Source organism: Malus sylvestris, chromosome 6 (genome assembly GCF_916048215.2).
Source record: "Malus sylvestris chromosome 6, drMalSylv7.2, whole genome shotgun sequence".
Lineage (NCBI taxonomy): Eukaryota > Viridiplantae > Streptophyta > Magnoliopsida > Rosales > Rosaceae > Malus > Malus sylvestris.
This window is the reverse complement of record NC_062265.1, coordinates 27314990-27328063: the sequence shown is the minus strand read 5'-3', so window position 1 is coordinate 27328063 and position 13074 is coordinate 27314990. Positions and strand designations below refer to the sequence as shown.

Here is a 13074-nt window from a genome sequence, read left to right as displayed (position 1 = left end):
CATACATGAAGGCGGAATAGTTCTGAATATCCCTCACAAAATGCTCCATCATAAGCAAGTGCGGCGCCTGAGTAGCAAACACTCTCCATGTCATGCAATTGCTCTTCACAAAACAAATTGAAAAAATGGAATAAAAGGAAACACTGATCTTAGCATTGCAACAAAGCTCACATGTCCTGGACTCGGTAGGGGGAATACTTCAACTTTCAAGCAGGGCACATATCCAACCGAGACGACAATGCCTCGGTGGATCGTTTCTGTGTTCCGTGCAGAATTACCCTGAGCCCAGTTCACCTACACAAACATTACAATGTTCAACAACATGATCTTAATTGGTGCCCAAATGTTATTAACCAAACTTTAAAATTTTCATAAAATTAAGAACATGCCTCGTTCAGATTATGAGTTTCGACATCAGTGTCGATTGATGTACGGTTCAGATTGTTCCACACAAATAATTTAATTTTAAGCTCATATTATGCTTAAAATTTGAACATAAATGTAATTACATGATACTTAAGTGTTGTTAGTCACGGATGTTTGATAACGTAATAATCGAATCTAGACTCACTGAGTTGTTTTTAACTCATATGTTGGTTTTGACAGAATTGTTAAAACCCAGTTAAATAGTAATTGTTCTTATAGGCTTGTGTTTAAATCCTTTGTTCCACACAAATAATTTAATTTTAAGCTCATATTATGCTTAAGATTTGAACATAAACGTAATTACATGATACTTAAGTGTTAATAGCACAATCATTTCGAATTACAAAAAAGAAACTCTAAAAACATGTGATTATTGGAGCTTATTTAGGTGTATTATGAATGATTTATGTGCTTTAGGCATTTAAGATTTGGAATTGGCATGTTTTTATCAACTTCTGCAATTTAGTGTTTTGGAATCCTTTTCTTTTTTCTTTTTTGATATACCCACACATATAGATCAACATATAAAATGCATATAGCGTAGAACAATAATCATAGTATTCATAGCATAAAATAACTTGAAACCAAAGAGATTAGGGTTTAGTATTTCTTGGATGTTGATGAAGATGGTGAAAAGCTTTCGCAAGTTTTCTTTCGAAGATCTCTCCTTCTCGCAAAGAGAGACATTTCGTGTTGATAACGTGTTGTAATACTAACTTTGAGAAGGGTGAGAGACAAGGACGACCGAGAGAAAGAAGGGCCAAGGTGTTTGAGAATTGTATGGTCACCCCCTGATGTTTTACCTTTATTTACACTAATCATGATGGGCATTCTTGCCTTAAAAGTATTACAAACTCTATAAAGATTTGATCTCCAAAGCCTATTGGGACCCTACTCTAAGTTTACACAATCATATTACTACATAAACACATTAATGACAACAATTCTTCACTCAAGACATCTAGAAATTTTCACAATTATTTTTAACATCTTATACACCTCACTTTATTTCTAACAATTGGATTGAATAAAAAGAAACATTGATCTTAGCATTGCAACAAAGCTCACATGTCTTGGACTCGGTTGGGGGAATACTTCAACTCTCAAGCCGGGCACATATCCAACCGAGACGACAATTCCTCGATGGATCGTTTATGCGTTCCGTGCAGAATTACCCTGAGCCCAGTTCACCTACACAAACATTACAATGTTCAACAACATGATCTTAATTGGTGCCCAAATGTTATTAACCAAACTTTAAAATTTTCATAAAATTAAGAACATGCCTCGTTCAAATTATGAGTTTCAACATCAGTGTCGATTGATGTACGGTTCAGATTGTTCCACACAAATAATTTAATTTTAAGCTCATATTATGCTTAAAATTTGAACATAAACGTAATTACATGATACTTAAGTGTTGTTAGTCACGGATGTTTGATAACGTAATAATCGAATCTAGACTCACTGAGTTGTTTTTAACTCATATGTTGGTTTTGACAGAATTGTTAAAACCCAGTTAAATAGTAATTGTTCTTATAGGCTTGTGTTTAAATCCTTTGTTCCACACAAATAATTTAATTTTAAGCTCATATTATGCTTAAGATTTGAACATAAACGTAATTACATGATACTTAAGTGTTAATAGCACAATCATTTCGAATTACAAAAAAGAAACTCTAAAAACATGTGATTATTGGAGCTTACTTAGGTGTATTATGAATGATTTATGTGCTTTAGGCATTTAAGATTTGGAATTGGCATGTTTTTATCAACTTCTGCAATTTAGTGTTTTGGAATCCTTTTCTTTTTTCTTTTTTGATATACCCACACATATAGATCAACATATAAAATGCATATAGCGTGGAGCAATAATCATAGTATTCATAGCATAAAATAACTTGAAACCAAAGAGATTAGGGTTTAGTATTTCTTGGATGTTGATGAAGATGGTGAAAAGCTTTCGCAAGGTTTCTTTCAGAGATCTCTCCTTCTCGCAAAGAGAGACATTTTGTGTTGATAACGTGTTGTAATACTAACTTTGAGAAGGGTGAGAGACAAGGACGACCGAGAGAAAGAAGGGCCAAGGTGTTTAAGAATTGTATGGTCACCCCCTGATGTTTTACCTTTATTTACACTAATCATGATGGGCATTCTTGCCTTAAAAGTAATACAAACTCTATAAAGATTTGATCTCCAAAGCCTATTGGGACCCTACTATAAGTTTACACAATCATATTACTAAATAAACACATTAATGACAACAATTCTTCACTCAAGACATCTAGAAATTTTCACAATTATTTTTAACATCTTATACACCTCACTTTATTTCTAACAATTGGATTGAATAAAAAGAAACATTGATCTTAGCATTGCAACAAAGCTCACATGTCTTGGACTTGGTTGGGGGAATACTTCAACTCTCAAGTTGGGCACATATCCAACCGAGACGACAATGCCTCGGTGGATCGTTTCTGCGTTCCGTGCAGAATTACCCTGAGCCCAGTTCACCTACACAAACATTACAATGTTCAACAACATGATCTTAATTGGTGCCCAAATGTTATTAACCAAACTTTAAAATTTTCATAAAATTAAGAACATGCCTCGTTCAGATTATGAGTTTCAACATCAGTGCCGATTGAAGTACGGTTCAAATTGTTCCACACAAATAATTTAATTTTAAGCTCATATTAGGCTTAAAATTTGAACATAAACGTAATTACATGATACTTAAGTGTTGTTAGTCACGGATGTTTGATAACGTAATAATCGAATCTAGACTCATTGAGTTGTTTTTAACTCATATGTTGGTTTTGACAGAATTGTTAAAACCCAGTTAAATAGTAATTGTTCTTATAGGCTTGTGTTTAAATCCTTTGTTCCACACAAATAATTTAATTTTAAGCTCATATTATGCTTAAGATTTGAAAATAAACGTAATTACATGATACTTAAGTGTTAATAGCACAATCATTTCGAATTACAAAAAAGAAACTCTAAAAACATGTGATTATTGGAGCTTACTTAGGTGTATTATGAATGATTTATGTGCTTTAGGCATTTAAGATTTGGAATTGGCATGTTTTTATCAACTTCTGCAATTTAGTGTTTTGGAATCCTTTTCTTTTTTCTTTTTTGATATACCCACACATATAGATCAACATATAAAATGCATATAGCGTGGAGCAATAATCATAGTATTCATAGCATAAAATAACTTGAAACCAAAGAGATTAGGGTTTAGTATTTCTTGGATGTTGATGAAGATGGTCAAAAGCTTTCGCAAGGTTTCTTTCAGAGATCTCTCCTTCTCGCAAAGAGAGACATTTCGTGTTGATAACGTGTTGTAATACTAACTTTGAGAAGGGTGAGAGACAAGGACGACCGAGAGAAAGAAGGGCCAAGGTGTTTGAGAATTGTATGGTCACCCCATGATGTTTTACCTTTATTTACACTAATCATGATGGGCATTCTTGCCTTAAAAGTAATACAAACTCTATAAAGATTTGATCTCCAAAGCCTATTGGGACCCTACTCTAAGTTTACACAATCATATTACTAAATAAACACATTAATGACAACAATTCTTCACTCAAGACATCTAGAAATTTTCACAATTATTTTTAACATCTTATACACCTCACTTTATTTCTAACAATTGGATTGAATAAAAAGAAACATTGATCTTAGCATTGCAACAAAGCTCACATGTCTTGGACTCGGTTGGGGGAATACTTCAACTCTCAAGCCGGGCACATATCCAACCGAGACGACAATGCCTCGGTGGATCGTTTCTGCGTTCCGTGCAGAATTACCCTGAGCCCAGTTCACCTACACAAACATTACAATGTTCAACAACATGATCTTAATTGGTGCCCAAATGTTATTAACCAAACTTTAAAATTTTCATAAAATTAAGAACATGCCTCGTTCAGATTATGAGCTTGGACATCAGTGCCGATTAATCCCATAGTTCTGTTGGTAATGATTGGAACTCCACAACCTATTTTCTCAGTGATCTGCTTGTTGATGCCATAACAATTAATAAAAAATTAAAAAAAATTAAAAAAAAACTAACAAAAAAAAAAGGCTAAAAAAAACTAAAATTTACAAGTTGCTGAGTTTCTTCCAAGCTGAAATTTGTTCCAATGTATGCGACAATGAAGTCCAATCAAATTGGCTTTAGAGAAAACCTCGTCAAGAACTTCATCTATCGCATTCTTCAAAAATGAACAACCAGGGTTTAAAAAAACAGAGCATTTAAGGAAACAAAGAATTTTAAGAAAACAGAGTATTTAAGGAAAACAGAGCATTTAGTAAAACAGAGTATTTAAAGACATACGTGCAGGTCGGGGTTAAGAGAAAGGGCAGAAGAAAATTTGGGTCGAGAGAGCATTTGGCCAAAGTTCTTGTTCCAATTTGTGTTGACGCCGACTGCTGATGAGAACTCAACCCCCGGTAGCCTCCCCAGAATGCTCTGCAAAATTTCGTCGTCGACCCGAGAAAACACTCCTTGTTCACGACCAATTTTCAGTTGTTCAACCGCCATCGAATTACCCTTACCACCTCTGCTTTGTCTATGAGAACAGAACATGATTTTGTTTTGAGTAGCTCTGTTCTGTGGTGATAGTGGTAGAGGGACATCCTCTTTATAGGCGTTTTATTTTGAGTTAATCATCAAAAGGTGGTTCTTTTTTGCATGAACACCAGAGACTTTTCTATCTACTCTGGGAAAGAGATCAATCCAAGAAAACATTCTATTACATGTGGAGCCAACAAGGAAAAGCATAAATTTAATGGGGTTTTGGATTCTCTGAATTTACCATTTCGGTGTGAGCAGTACGTTACGAATGAGCGTCGTCAGCGTGTTATAGAGTTAATCTTAGTCGTACATTCATGTGAAGCCTACATTGATGTACAATTCAGATTGTGCGCTCCAATGCGGTGTTTACCTGTGATTCTACTATAATCATATCTATATTCAATTATGGCAAATTTTGTCTTAAAATAGTTTGTCGGTTTTTACCTAAATATTAGAAACACAATTAATCCGTATCTGGTCATATTGAATTCTTTAAAAAGTCGTCTGTCTTTTTCGTCACGGACGTCTGATAACGTAATAATTGAATCTAGACTCACTGAGTTGTTTTTAACTCGTATGTCGGTTTTGACAGAAATGTTAAAACCTAGTTAAATAGTAATTGTTCTTTTAGACTTGTGTTTAAATCCTTTGTTCCACACAAATAATTTAATTTTAAGCTCATATTATGCTTAAGATTTGAACATAAATGTAATTACATGATATTTAAGTGCTAATAGCACAACCATTGCGAATTACAATAACGAAATTCTAAAAACATGTAATTATTGGAGCTTCCTTAGGTGTATTATGAATGATTTATGTGCTTTAGGCATTTAAGATTTGGACTTGGCATGTTTTTATCAACTTCTGCAATTTAGGGTTTAGGAATCCTTTTCTTTATTTTATTTTTTGATATACCCACACATCTAGATCAACATATAAAATGCATATAGCGTAGAACAATAATCATAGTATTCATAGCCTAAAATAACTTGAAACCAAAGAGATAGGGTTTATAATTTCTTGGATGTTGATGAAGATGGTGAAAAGCTTTCGTGAGGTTTCTTTCGGGGATCTCTCCTTCTCGCAAAGAGAGACATTTCATCCTGATAACGTGTTGTAATACTAACTTTGAGAAGGGTGAGAGACAAGGACGACCGAGAGAAAGAAGGGCCAAGGTGTTTGAGAATTGTATGGTCACCCCCTGATGTTTTACCTTTATTTATACTAATCATGATGGGCATTCTTGCCTTAAAAGTAATACAAACTCTATAAAGGTTTGATCTCCAAAACCTATTGGGACCCTACTCTAAGTTTACTCAATCATATTACTAAATAAACACATTAATGGCAACAACTATTCACTCAAGGCATCTAGAAATTTTCACAATTATTTTTAACATCTTATACACCTCTCTTTATTTCTAACCATTGGAGTGAATAAATCAAAGAAAACAACGGATATGATTAGTATAAAAAGAAAAAAATGATGCGTGTTTATCATTTCTCTAGAAATATAAGAAAGAAAATATTCTTAAAATTAGTCTCTTGATTTTTGTTTTTAAATGCCAATAACGCCTCCCTTTAAAAAAACCACCATTTAAATTTTGCACAACAGTGATTGCAAGGTTAAGAAATTGTGAATGCAAAAGCATTTTTGTCCATCACGATTAATAAGGAGCCCATATAATTAATCATAGTTGAAGAGTGTATAAATAAATGGTATACTTATGTTTACACGAACAAAAGAAAAGGCATCTAAAATCATACAAAGAGGTTCTAACTTCCACTCTGCAACAACTGATCTGGAAATCCTGCAAATAATTTTTGCTACTGCCAATGAAAAGGAAGTGTTTGAGGGGATTGATGGTGTTGATTCCCATTGCCCTGAGAACCATCAGAGATTAACCGAAACATTCCAGGGCAATGGACATTTGCATCACCACTTCCATTGGAGACCATAACTGAATCCATGGGCTCCATGGAACTGTTGTTTCTGCGTAGACCGTTGGGGCCTAGTCGTTGTTGCATCAGAGAGATTGAATTAGGCTGCTGCACTGTGTGTCTCAAACCTATTTCAGATGTCTGCTGCGTCTGCGGTGATGACAGAAGAGAGAGAGCACAGTCCGAATCATGGATTTGAGTTGTTAACCCGTCACAAAACATCTTGCTCTTTGTTGTCCCACCACCACCACTAGCAGTTTCGGAGAATGAAATGGTGTTGAGAAGGGGTTGGCAGACAGAAGTGCCATGATGATGAGAGGTTTGGTGGTTGTGGTGGAGTGGAGAGCTGTTGCTGCTCTGGAAGAGTGAGAACTGCTTTCCTCCCTTGTAACCGCTGCTGCTAGTGCTGACTGAGGACCCAAGGAACATGTTTTGCTTATCGATCAATGGCAGTTGGAGGTTATGAACCCCGGGATCTGGCTCAGTTTTGACAATGCCGGTGGCCCAGGTAGGGTTTATGACATTGGTGGAGGGGTATACAAGTGAACTAGAGAATGGTAACAATTGTGTACCTGCAACAAGTGGAAAATCAAATTTTAGTGCAATAAATCCACATTGGTTTTTTCTCAGCTTACCCTCTCAGCATCCGTTCGTGCGAAAGTTCAATTTAAACACTCATACAAGGTTGTGATTTATGATCAGTTTAGTGACAGCAGAGAAATTAAGCAGCACCTGACAGGAAGATTAATAGTTCCGAAGAATCTTAAAAAAAATGATTTGAAGAGAAGGATCTGCTAGTGGCCACTAGATCATCAACTGTGGCAGGACCACCACACATAGTTGATGAAGCACTCAACCAAGTGGATGTTCAAATAAAATGCCTGCTTTCACAGCTTTAATTTTGATAAACTACTTCCCCACAAACAAAGGTTGCAGCTAACCTTGGTAACTGGACAGAAAACTTCCCGGGCGTGACAAGGGTTCTGGTTGAGGCTTCCTTCGCCGCCGGTTGTGTCCATCAAGACGTTTCCTGCAACTTCTCTTTCCCTCATCAAATTCCTCCGGAGCATGGAACCTTCAGAAAGAAAAAAAAAAAAAGCTCACGTAAGGGACTTGATCTTGCCAGGATCCTGGCTCAAAACAGAGGGAATAACTCATGCGAATGAAGCTATCGAATACGCACATATAAGTTGAAACATTTGCTAGCTTATCACTGAAGTTCCATAAAAAAAATAATACACACAATACAAGAGTCCAGCTAAAATTTGGAGTTAACAAAAAGGATGTGCAATTTGTTCTAAATCGAAGCAAGTAAGTGGCTGGAAAGAAAATTTCAGCTCAGTATAGTGGCAATTCTGTATGAGGATCCTTCGAAACAACACTGATCAACTAGCTTAACCTTTATCTCATAAGTAACAGGGATCGGCGCACTAAACGAATTCAATGAAGCATTGCGGAAACATAAGATGGCCTTAAATATGCACTTTTTATGTGATGTCTCCACAATTATAGCACTAAACAAAACTACATGATGATCCATTAAGGCAGCAGAATGCAAGATGGATGAACAAACTCCAATTGAGAATAATTTCGGATGATCGTTATTCAAAATATGCAAATGAAACATTCATCAAATCTCATACCTGCTACACTGCTGGCAAAATCGTTGCTTGTTACCGTTAATAGTGACCTGAGGAGTCTTTGAATGTAGCTCACAGACCTTATGCCGCCGATGGTAATCCCTACAAGTACTAAGGTCCGAATTGCATCCATCAACGAGGCATGAAACCATCTGAGATCCACCGTAAGCCGCTCTAGACCTCTTTAATGGTCCAGAAGGAGATGATGAGGTAGTTTTCAGACCACCTGGCTCCTCCAGCATACCCACCAGCTCATTATTCCCAGAGCCACCCAACTGACCAAGCTTCAAATCAACCGAAAAGTTGCTGCCTTTGAAAGTCCTATGATCTCCAAAGCTGCTAGACCCATCAACTGTAGTGTCTAAGTTAGAAAAGGTTCCTTGTTCTAGTTCAGGCAAATCCCAAGAAGCTGCTTTCAAGTTCCAGTCCATAAAAGCACTTATTTCAAAAGCTGCTTGTTCTGACTACTCCTTTTTGCTTTCCCCACCCTCCCTCCCTCAACCCCCCTCAATTAAGCTTCTATCTTGCTGTTTGTAATTGTAACACCTTTAATAAGAATGCAATTTCAAAAATTCACACAACAAACAACATGAACAGATTAAAATTACCAAAATTAACCACATCAGAAATCAAATTATGCAAAGATTTAGTTCCGGATTAGCTTATGGACTCTCAAATTCAAAAGGGTATTAATGTATTACATCATATAAAACAGCAACATGCAGAATTAAGAAGAATTGACTACTTAACAAAGAAAACACAAAGAAGGAAAGCAAGAAATGCAGCTCTGGACATTGCAATTTTTTAGAACCCCAGACTAGAAAGTCAGAGACTTCTGTTCTTTCCAATAAATTAATGATATGGAAGCAGTGTTTTCCCAAGAATTTGGGAAGCTAAGAAGATGGAAAACTTTACTATTTTAGACCATTATTAAACAAATAAATAAAAACAAACGAACAAAGAGAGAGTGAGAGAGGAGGAGGAGAGAGAGAGTAAACTTACAGATAAGTGGTGCAGAAGAAGTATGGTTTTCCAGCCATTTATTCACTGACATGGATTGCATTAATAACCAATAAAGTGGGTAGTAAAGGAAATAAAATATAAAGCTAAAGCTTAAAAATTGATTAGTTGGGAGTGTGTAGTTAGGAAGTGAAGAATCACTTATTGTACCCGTCTGCAAAATACCATTGGAGGTATCTGCTGCACAACACACACTGAAGAGAAAGTAGAGAGAGAGAGAGAGAGAGAGAGAGAGGCACTACAAAGAAGGGGCCAGTCTCACTTGAGCTTTATTAAAATATTTCTTTTTGTCCATTTTAGGGTTTGTATGAAATTTTGGTGAGGGAGGAGAGAAGAGAAAATAGCGACAGTTTGCTTGTAGCTTTCAGACTTTCACAAACCAAAGAAAAAGAAGTACAAGGATGGATGCTCAGGACAACCCATGTGGCATTGTGTTTCACATTTCATGGCATGTCCTTCCTTTTGGGTTCCTTTTACTTCAAAGTTCAAACCCCTCTTGTGCACCCCACGCCCCTCTCATGGCGAGTGGGAAACTCACACCCCACATTCAACTTTTTCGTTCAAGGTTTAATTACAGCGGATACATCGTTGTCTTAATATTCTTAAGGTAATAACATTAGTCGTACGCTTTTACTTTCTTACACAACTATACGATATTATCTTGAAATACTATTCCAGTTACGTACCTGATCCAAGTAAGTCTCTCAAGATGAAGCCTAAAGCACTAAAATTCCAATGCTTTGCTTTCATTTGAATTGAAACTTTAGAAAAATTTATGCAAGACTTTTGCTGGGCTGTCTGTCGCTAGGGTTGTGATAAATGGGTCCCTTAATAGCTTGGATTAATAATTGTCTACCTTAATTACCAAAACATAAATAAAATAAAGGAAAATTAATGAAAATTGTTTAAAAACTTTGATTTTAACTACAAGGACAAAATATAGGGTAAAGTGAATAGTACCATGATTGATTTTTAGTATAGAAATGTGGTTTTTCGTTAAAGTTAACAGTACCGAGAGTTTTTCGTTAAGATTCCCATAAAATAACTAGATTAGTATCGACCTGTCTTGGGACATTAAGGGAAGGGGCTTTCCATGTTATGTTAAGTGGTGAAGAAGAAGAATAAGAGGAGAGATTTTTCAATGAGTCTATAAAGTAGGATGAAACATCATATGTCTTTATATAATTGGTCTACCCGTGTTCCGAGCACACTAAAAAATCTCTCGAATAAGAGGAGAAAGATTTAGGAGTAAGACATCGAGAGCAAAACATGCAAAATGTGGGACAAGTTTTGGGCATGAATCACATTTCCAATTGAATTTGATTAACTACATTAGTACTTTACATCAATTTCAGGTCAGGGAGTCAATTAGCCAAAGGTATAATATTCAAATTCTCTTTGTCTATTTGTGTGTGCCATACCAATGATATCGAATGGTTGGGTTTGTTGCATTCATATTGACAAAATTGACAATGAAGAATTTCACCAATGTAATGGATTCCATGGACATGAATAATTTTGGGCTTTTTGAGACTTTGGTATCTAATTGATAAATTAAAATCAACTAATTTCCGTGCAATCATAACATATTTTCTTACTCAACCTGATCGCTTAGGTTAATTTCCATTATCGCAGACCGCTAAAGCGAACACATTTTTGAACCGCATATTGGAACACCTTTTAATAGATGTATTGCCATTGTTCACTAATACGAGTTGGATAATCAACACTCTCATAAAGAAACAAGTCTCAATGCATTTGAGTATTATCCGGCCACACGCTGTGATTCTCAAAATTTTTATATAAGAAAGAGGCGTTACAATGTGATGTAAATAACATATTTTTCTCGTTATGTTCCTATTACTCTTTGTCTTCGAAATTTCAAACATGGTAATGGTTGTGGTCCTTGGAAATTTGACAACCAAATAGCTAGAAATATTAGGTCCTTGGACTTTTGAGGAGTTTCGCTTCTTGCTAGCCGAGCGCGTGAGACTTAAATATAAATGTAATCATTGTGCATCTTTGAAGGCCCATGGAAGGAAAGAGAGAAGGGAAGGTAGGCGCTGTCAGAGTCGGACTCCAAAAACTTCACCTCCAACTTTGATTTTCATGGCCCAAAATATAACTCCTGACCTAAATTTCTCGATTTTTTTTTAGGTACAGCAGTCCTGAAATTGTTATGATTTCTTATTTTAGAAATTGAGATTTAAAATCGATAGTACTAGTTTATTAGTTTGTTCATCATTAATTATTTTGGTAATTCCGTAAAAAATATTCGTTAAATAAGGGTGAAATGATAAAAATACTCAATTTTTGTCAAATTATTTTGGCGCATTGTTTATTAAATTGAGGTATTTTGTCATTTTGGTCCTTATTTAACAGAAATTTTCACAGAATAACCAAAATGATTGATGGTGTCAGGAACCACTCATATTGATTTCAAATTTCTATGAGTTATGTCAATCTGATTTACTATTTTTGCTAATTTCATGAAAAATAGAAGTATGACCAGGTATAGTTTGATAATAGTCTAATTTTATGAAATAATTTGAGCAATATGGCTAATTTGAGAAATATGATTATAGTCTAATTTTATAAAAATTTAATTAGAGAGGGGTAATTTTGAAATTATGAATGTTTTACCTTTTTTGTCTGACTATATATATATATATATTAAATATAAAAAATATATATAACAATTTTAATTAATAAAATTCTAAATATAAAACAAAAAATGCAAGAAAAAATTTAGATGTAAAACTACCTGGGTAGTTTTTTCTTCCCTTATTTCTTTAGTTTATTTAAATAAAAAAATATCTTAAATATAGAACAAAAAATGTAAGAAAAAACTTAGATGTAAAAGAGTAAATTGCTACATGCGTAACTGTTTAAGTGTGAAGATGAAAATATATGATTTGTGGAATATTCATCACCATACAATTTTTCCCCGGGAAAGCAACATTAGTATAATAATTGGAGGTATATCATACTTGTACAACAATGTATCTACTCTAAACCCTTTACTTACAAATAAAAATAAATATCGTCATTAATCATATTTGAATTTTAAACATTTCACTTATAAGTAAAAAAAAAAATCGGTAATTGTAGTACTAAGTGATTTTTTTCTTTTTATTTATTAATTTAAAGAAAGGCCAATAAGGAGTTAATAAATTTTTTTCGGTACAAAAAAGTTTAGAATGAGGGGAGGCTTCGAGAGTCAGAATATACGATAAGTCTCTTTAAAAACTTATAGTGGGAGTTCTAATACAATTTTTATGATTTTTACAAATGATTTATAAAAAAAAAATTACCAGCATCATGACTCGAATGAAAAAAGGTGTGATATGTGTAAATTATTGAAGGGTGAAAAAGTCATGCTCTAGCAGCGAGACAAATCCTTTAAATCTGCAACAACCAAAAAAGTCAGTGTGGGCAGCTGTATTGACACTGTCC

The 13074-nt window shown here is 34.8% G+C and overlaps 2 protein-coding genes across 9 annotated transcripts; both read right to left on the bottom strand.

Moving 5' to 3' along the window:
- Window positions 1-266: 266 nt before the first annotated feature.
- Window positions 267-5180, bottom strand: LOC126626894 (F-box/LRR-repeat protein At5g63520-like). Of its 7 annotated transcripts, none has more exons than XM_050296296.1 (3): window positions 4775-5180; window positions 4544-4652; window positions 267-294 (listed from the first exon to the last, which is right to left on the bottom strand). In XM_050296296.1, the coding sequence occupies exons 1-3, from the start codon at window positions 5024-5026 to the stop codon at window positions 275-277; spliced, it is 381 nt and encodes a 126-aa protein (XP_050152253.1). In that variant the 5' UTR covers window positions 5027-5180; the 3' UTR covers window positions 267-274. The 7 variants fall into 7 exon arrangements, 6 of the variants coding, with proteins under 6 accessions (XP_050152253.1, XP_050152252.1, XP_050152250.1 ...); XM_050296295.1 differs by lacking the exon at window positions 267-294 and adding an exon at window positions 1358-1617; XM_050296293.1 differs by lacking the exon at window positions 267-294 and adding an exon at window positions 2869-2940.
- Window positions 5181-6684: 1504 nt separating this feature from the next.
- Window positions 6685-9916, bottom strand: LOC126626889 (squamosa promoter-binding-like protein 13A). 2 transcript variants are annotated; one of them, XM_050296285.1, is made up of 4 exons: window positions 9601-9916; window positions 8602-9144; window positions 7900-8033; window positions 6685-7530 (listed from the first exon to the last, which is right to left on the bottom strand). In XM_050296285.1, the coding sequence occupies exons 2-4, from the start codon at window positions 9027-9029 to the stop codon at window positions 6845-6847; spliced, it is 1248 nt and encodes a 415-aa protein (XP_050152242.1). In that variant the 5' UTR covers window positions 9030-9144; window positions 9601-9916; the 3' UTR covers window positions 6685-6844. The 2 variants fall into 2 exon arrangements, with proteins under 2 accessions (XP_050152242.1, XP_050152243.1); XM_050296286.1 differs by having other exon boundaries at window positions 8602-9125.
- Between the last annotated feature and the right edge of the window lie 3158 nt (window positions 9917-13074).

Coding starts and splice junctions, on each gene's coding strand:
- LOC126626889 (XM_050296285.1), bottom strand. CDS start 9,029: ATGGACTGGAACTTGAAAGCAGCTTCTTGGGATTTGCCTGAACTAGAA. Junction 8,034..8,601: donor TTTTGCCAGCAGTGTAGCAG/GTATGAGATTTG, acceptor TTCTTTCTGAAG/GTTCCATGCTCCGGAGGAAT. Junction 7,531..7,899: donor TTTTCTGTCCAGTTACCAAG/GTTAGCTGCAAC, acceptor CACTTGTTGCAG/GTACACAATTGTTACCATTC.
- LOC126626894 (XM_050296291.1), bottom strand. CDS start 5,026: ATGTTCTGTTCTCATAGACAAAGCAGAGGTGGTAAGGGTAATTCGATG. Junction 4,452..4,774: donor CTCTTAACCCCGACCTGCAC/GTATGTCTTTAA, acceptor ATCAACAAGCAG/ATCACTGAGAAAATAGGTTG. Junction 4,264..4,358: donor AAGCTCATAATCTGAACGAG/GCATGTTCTTAA, acceptor ATGTTTGTGTAG/GTGAACTGGGCTCAGGGTAA.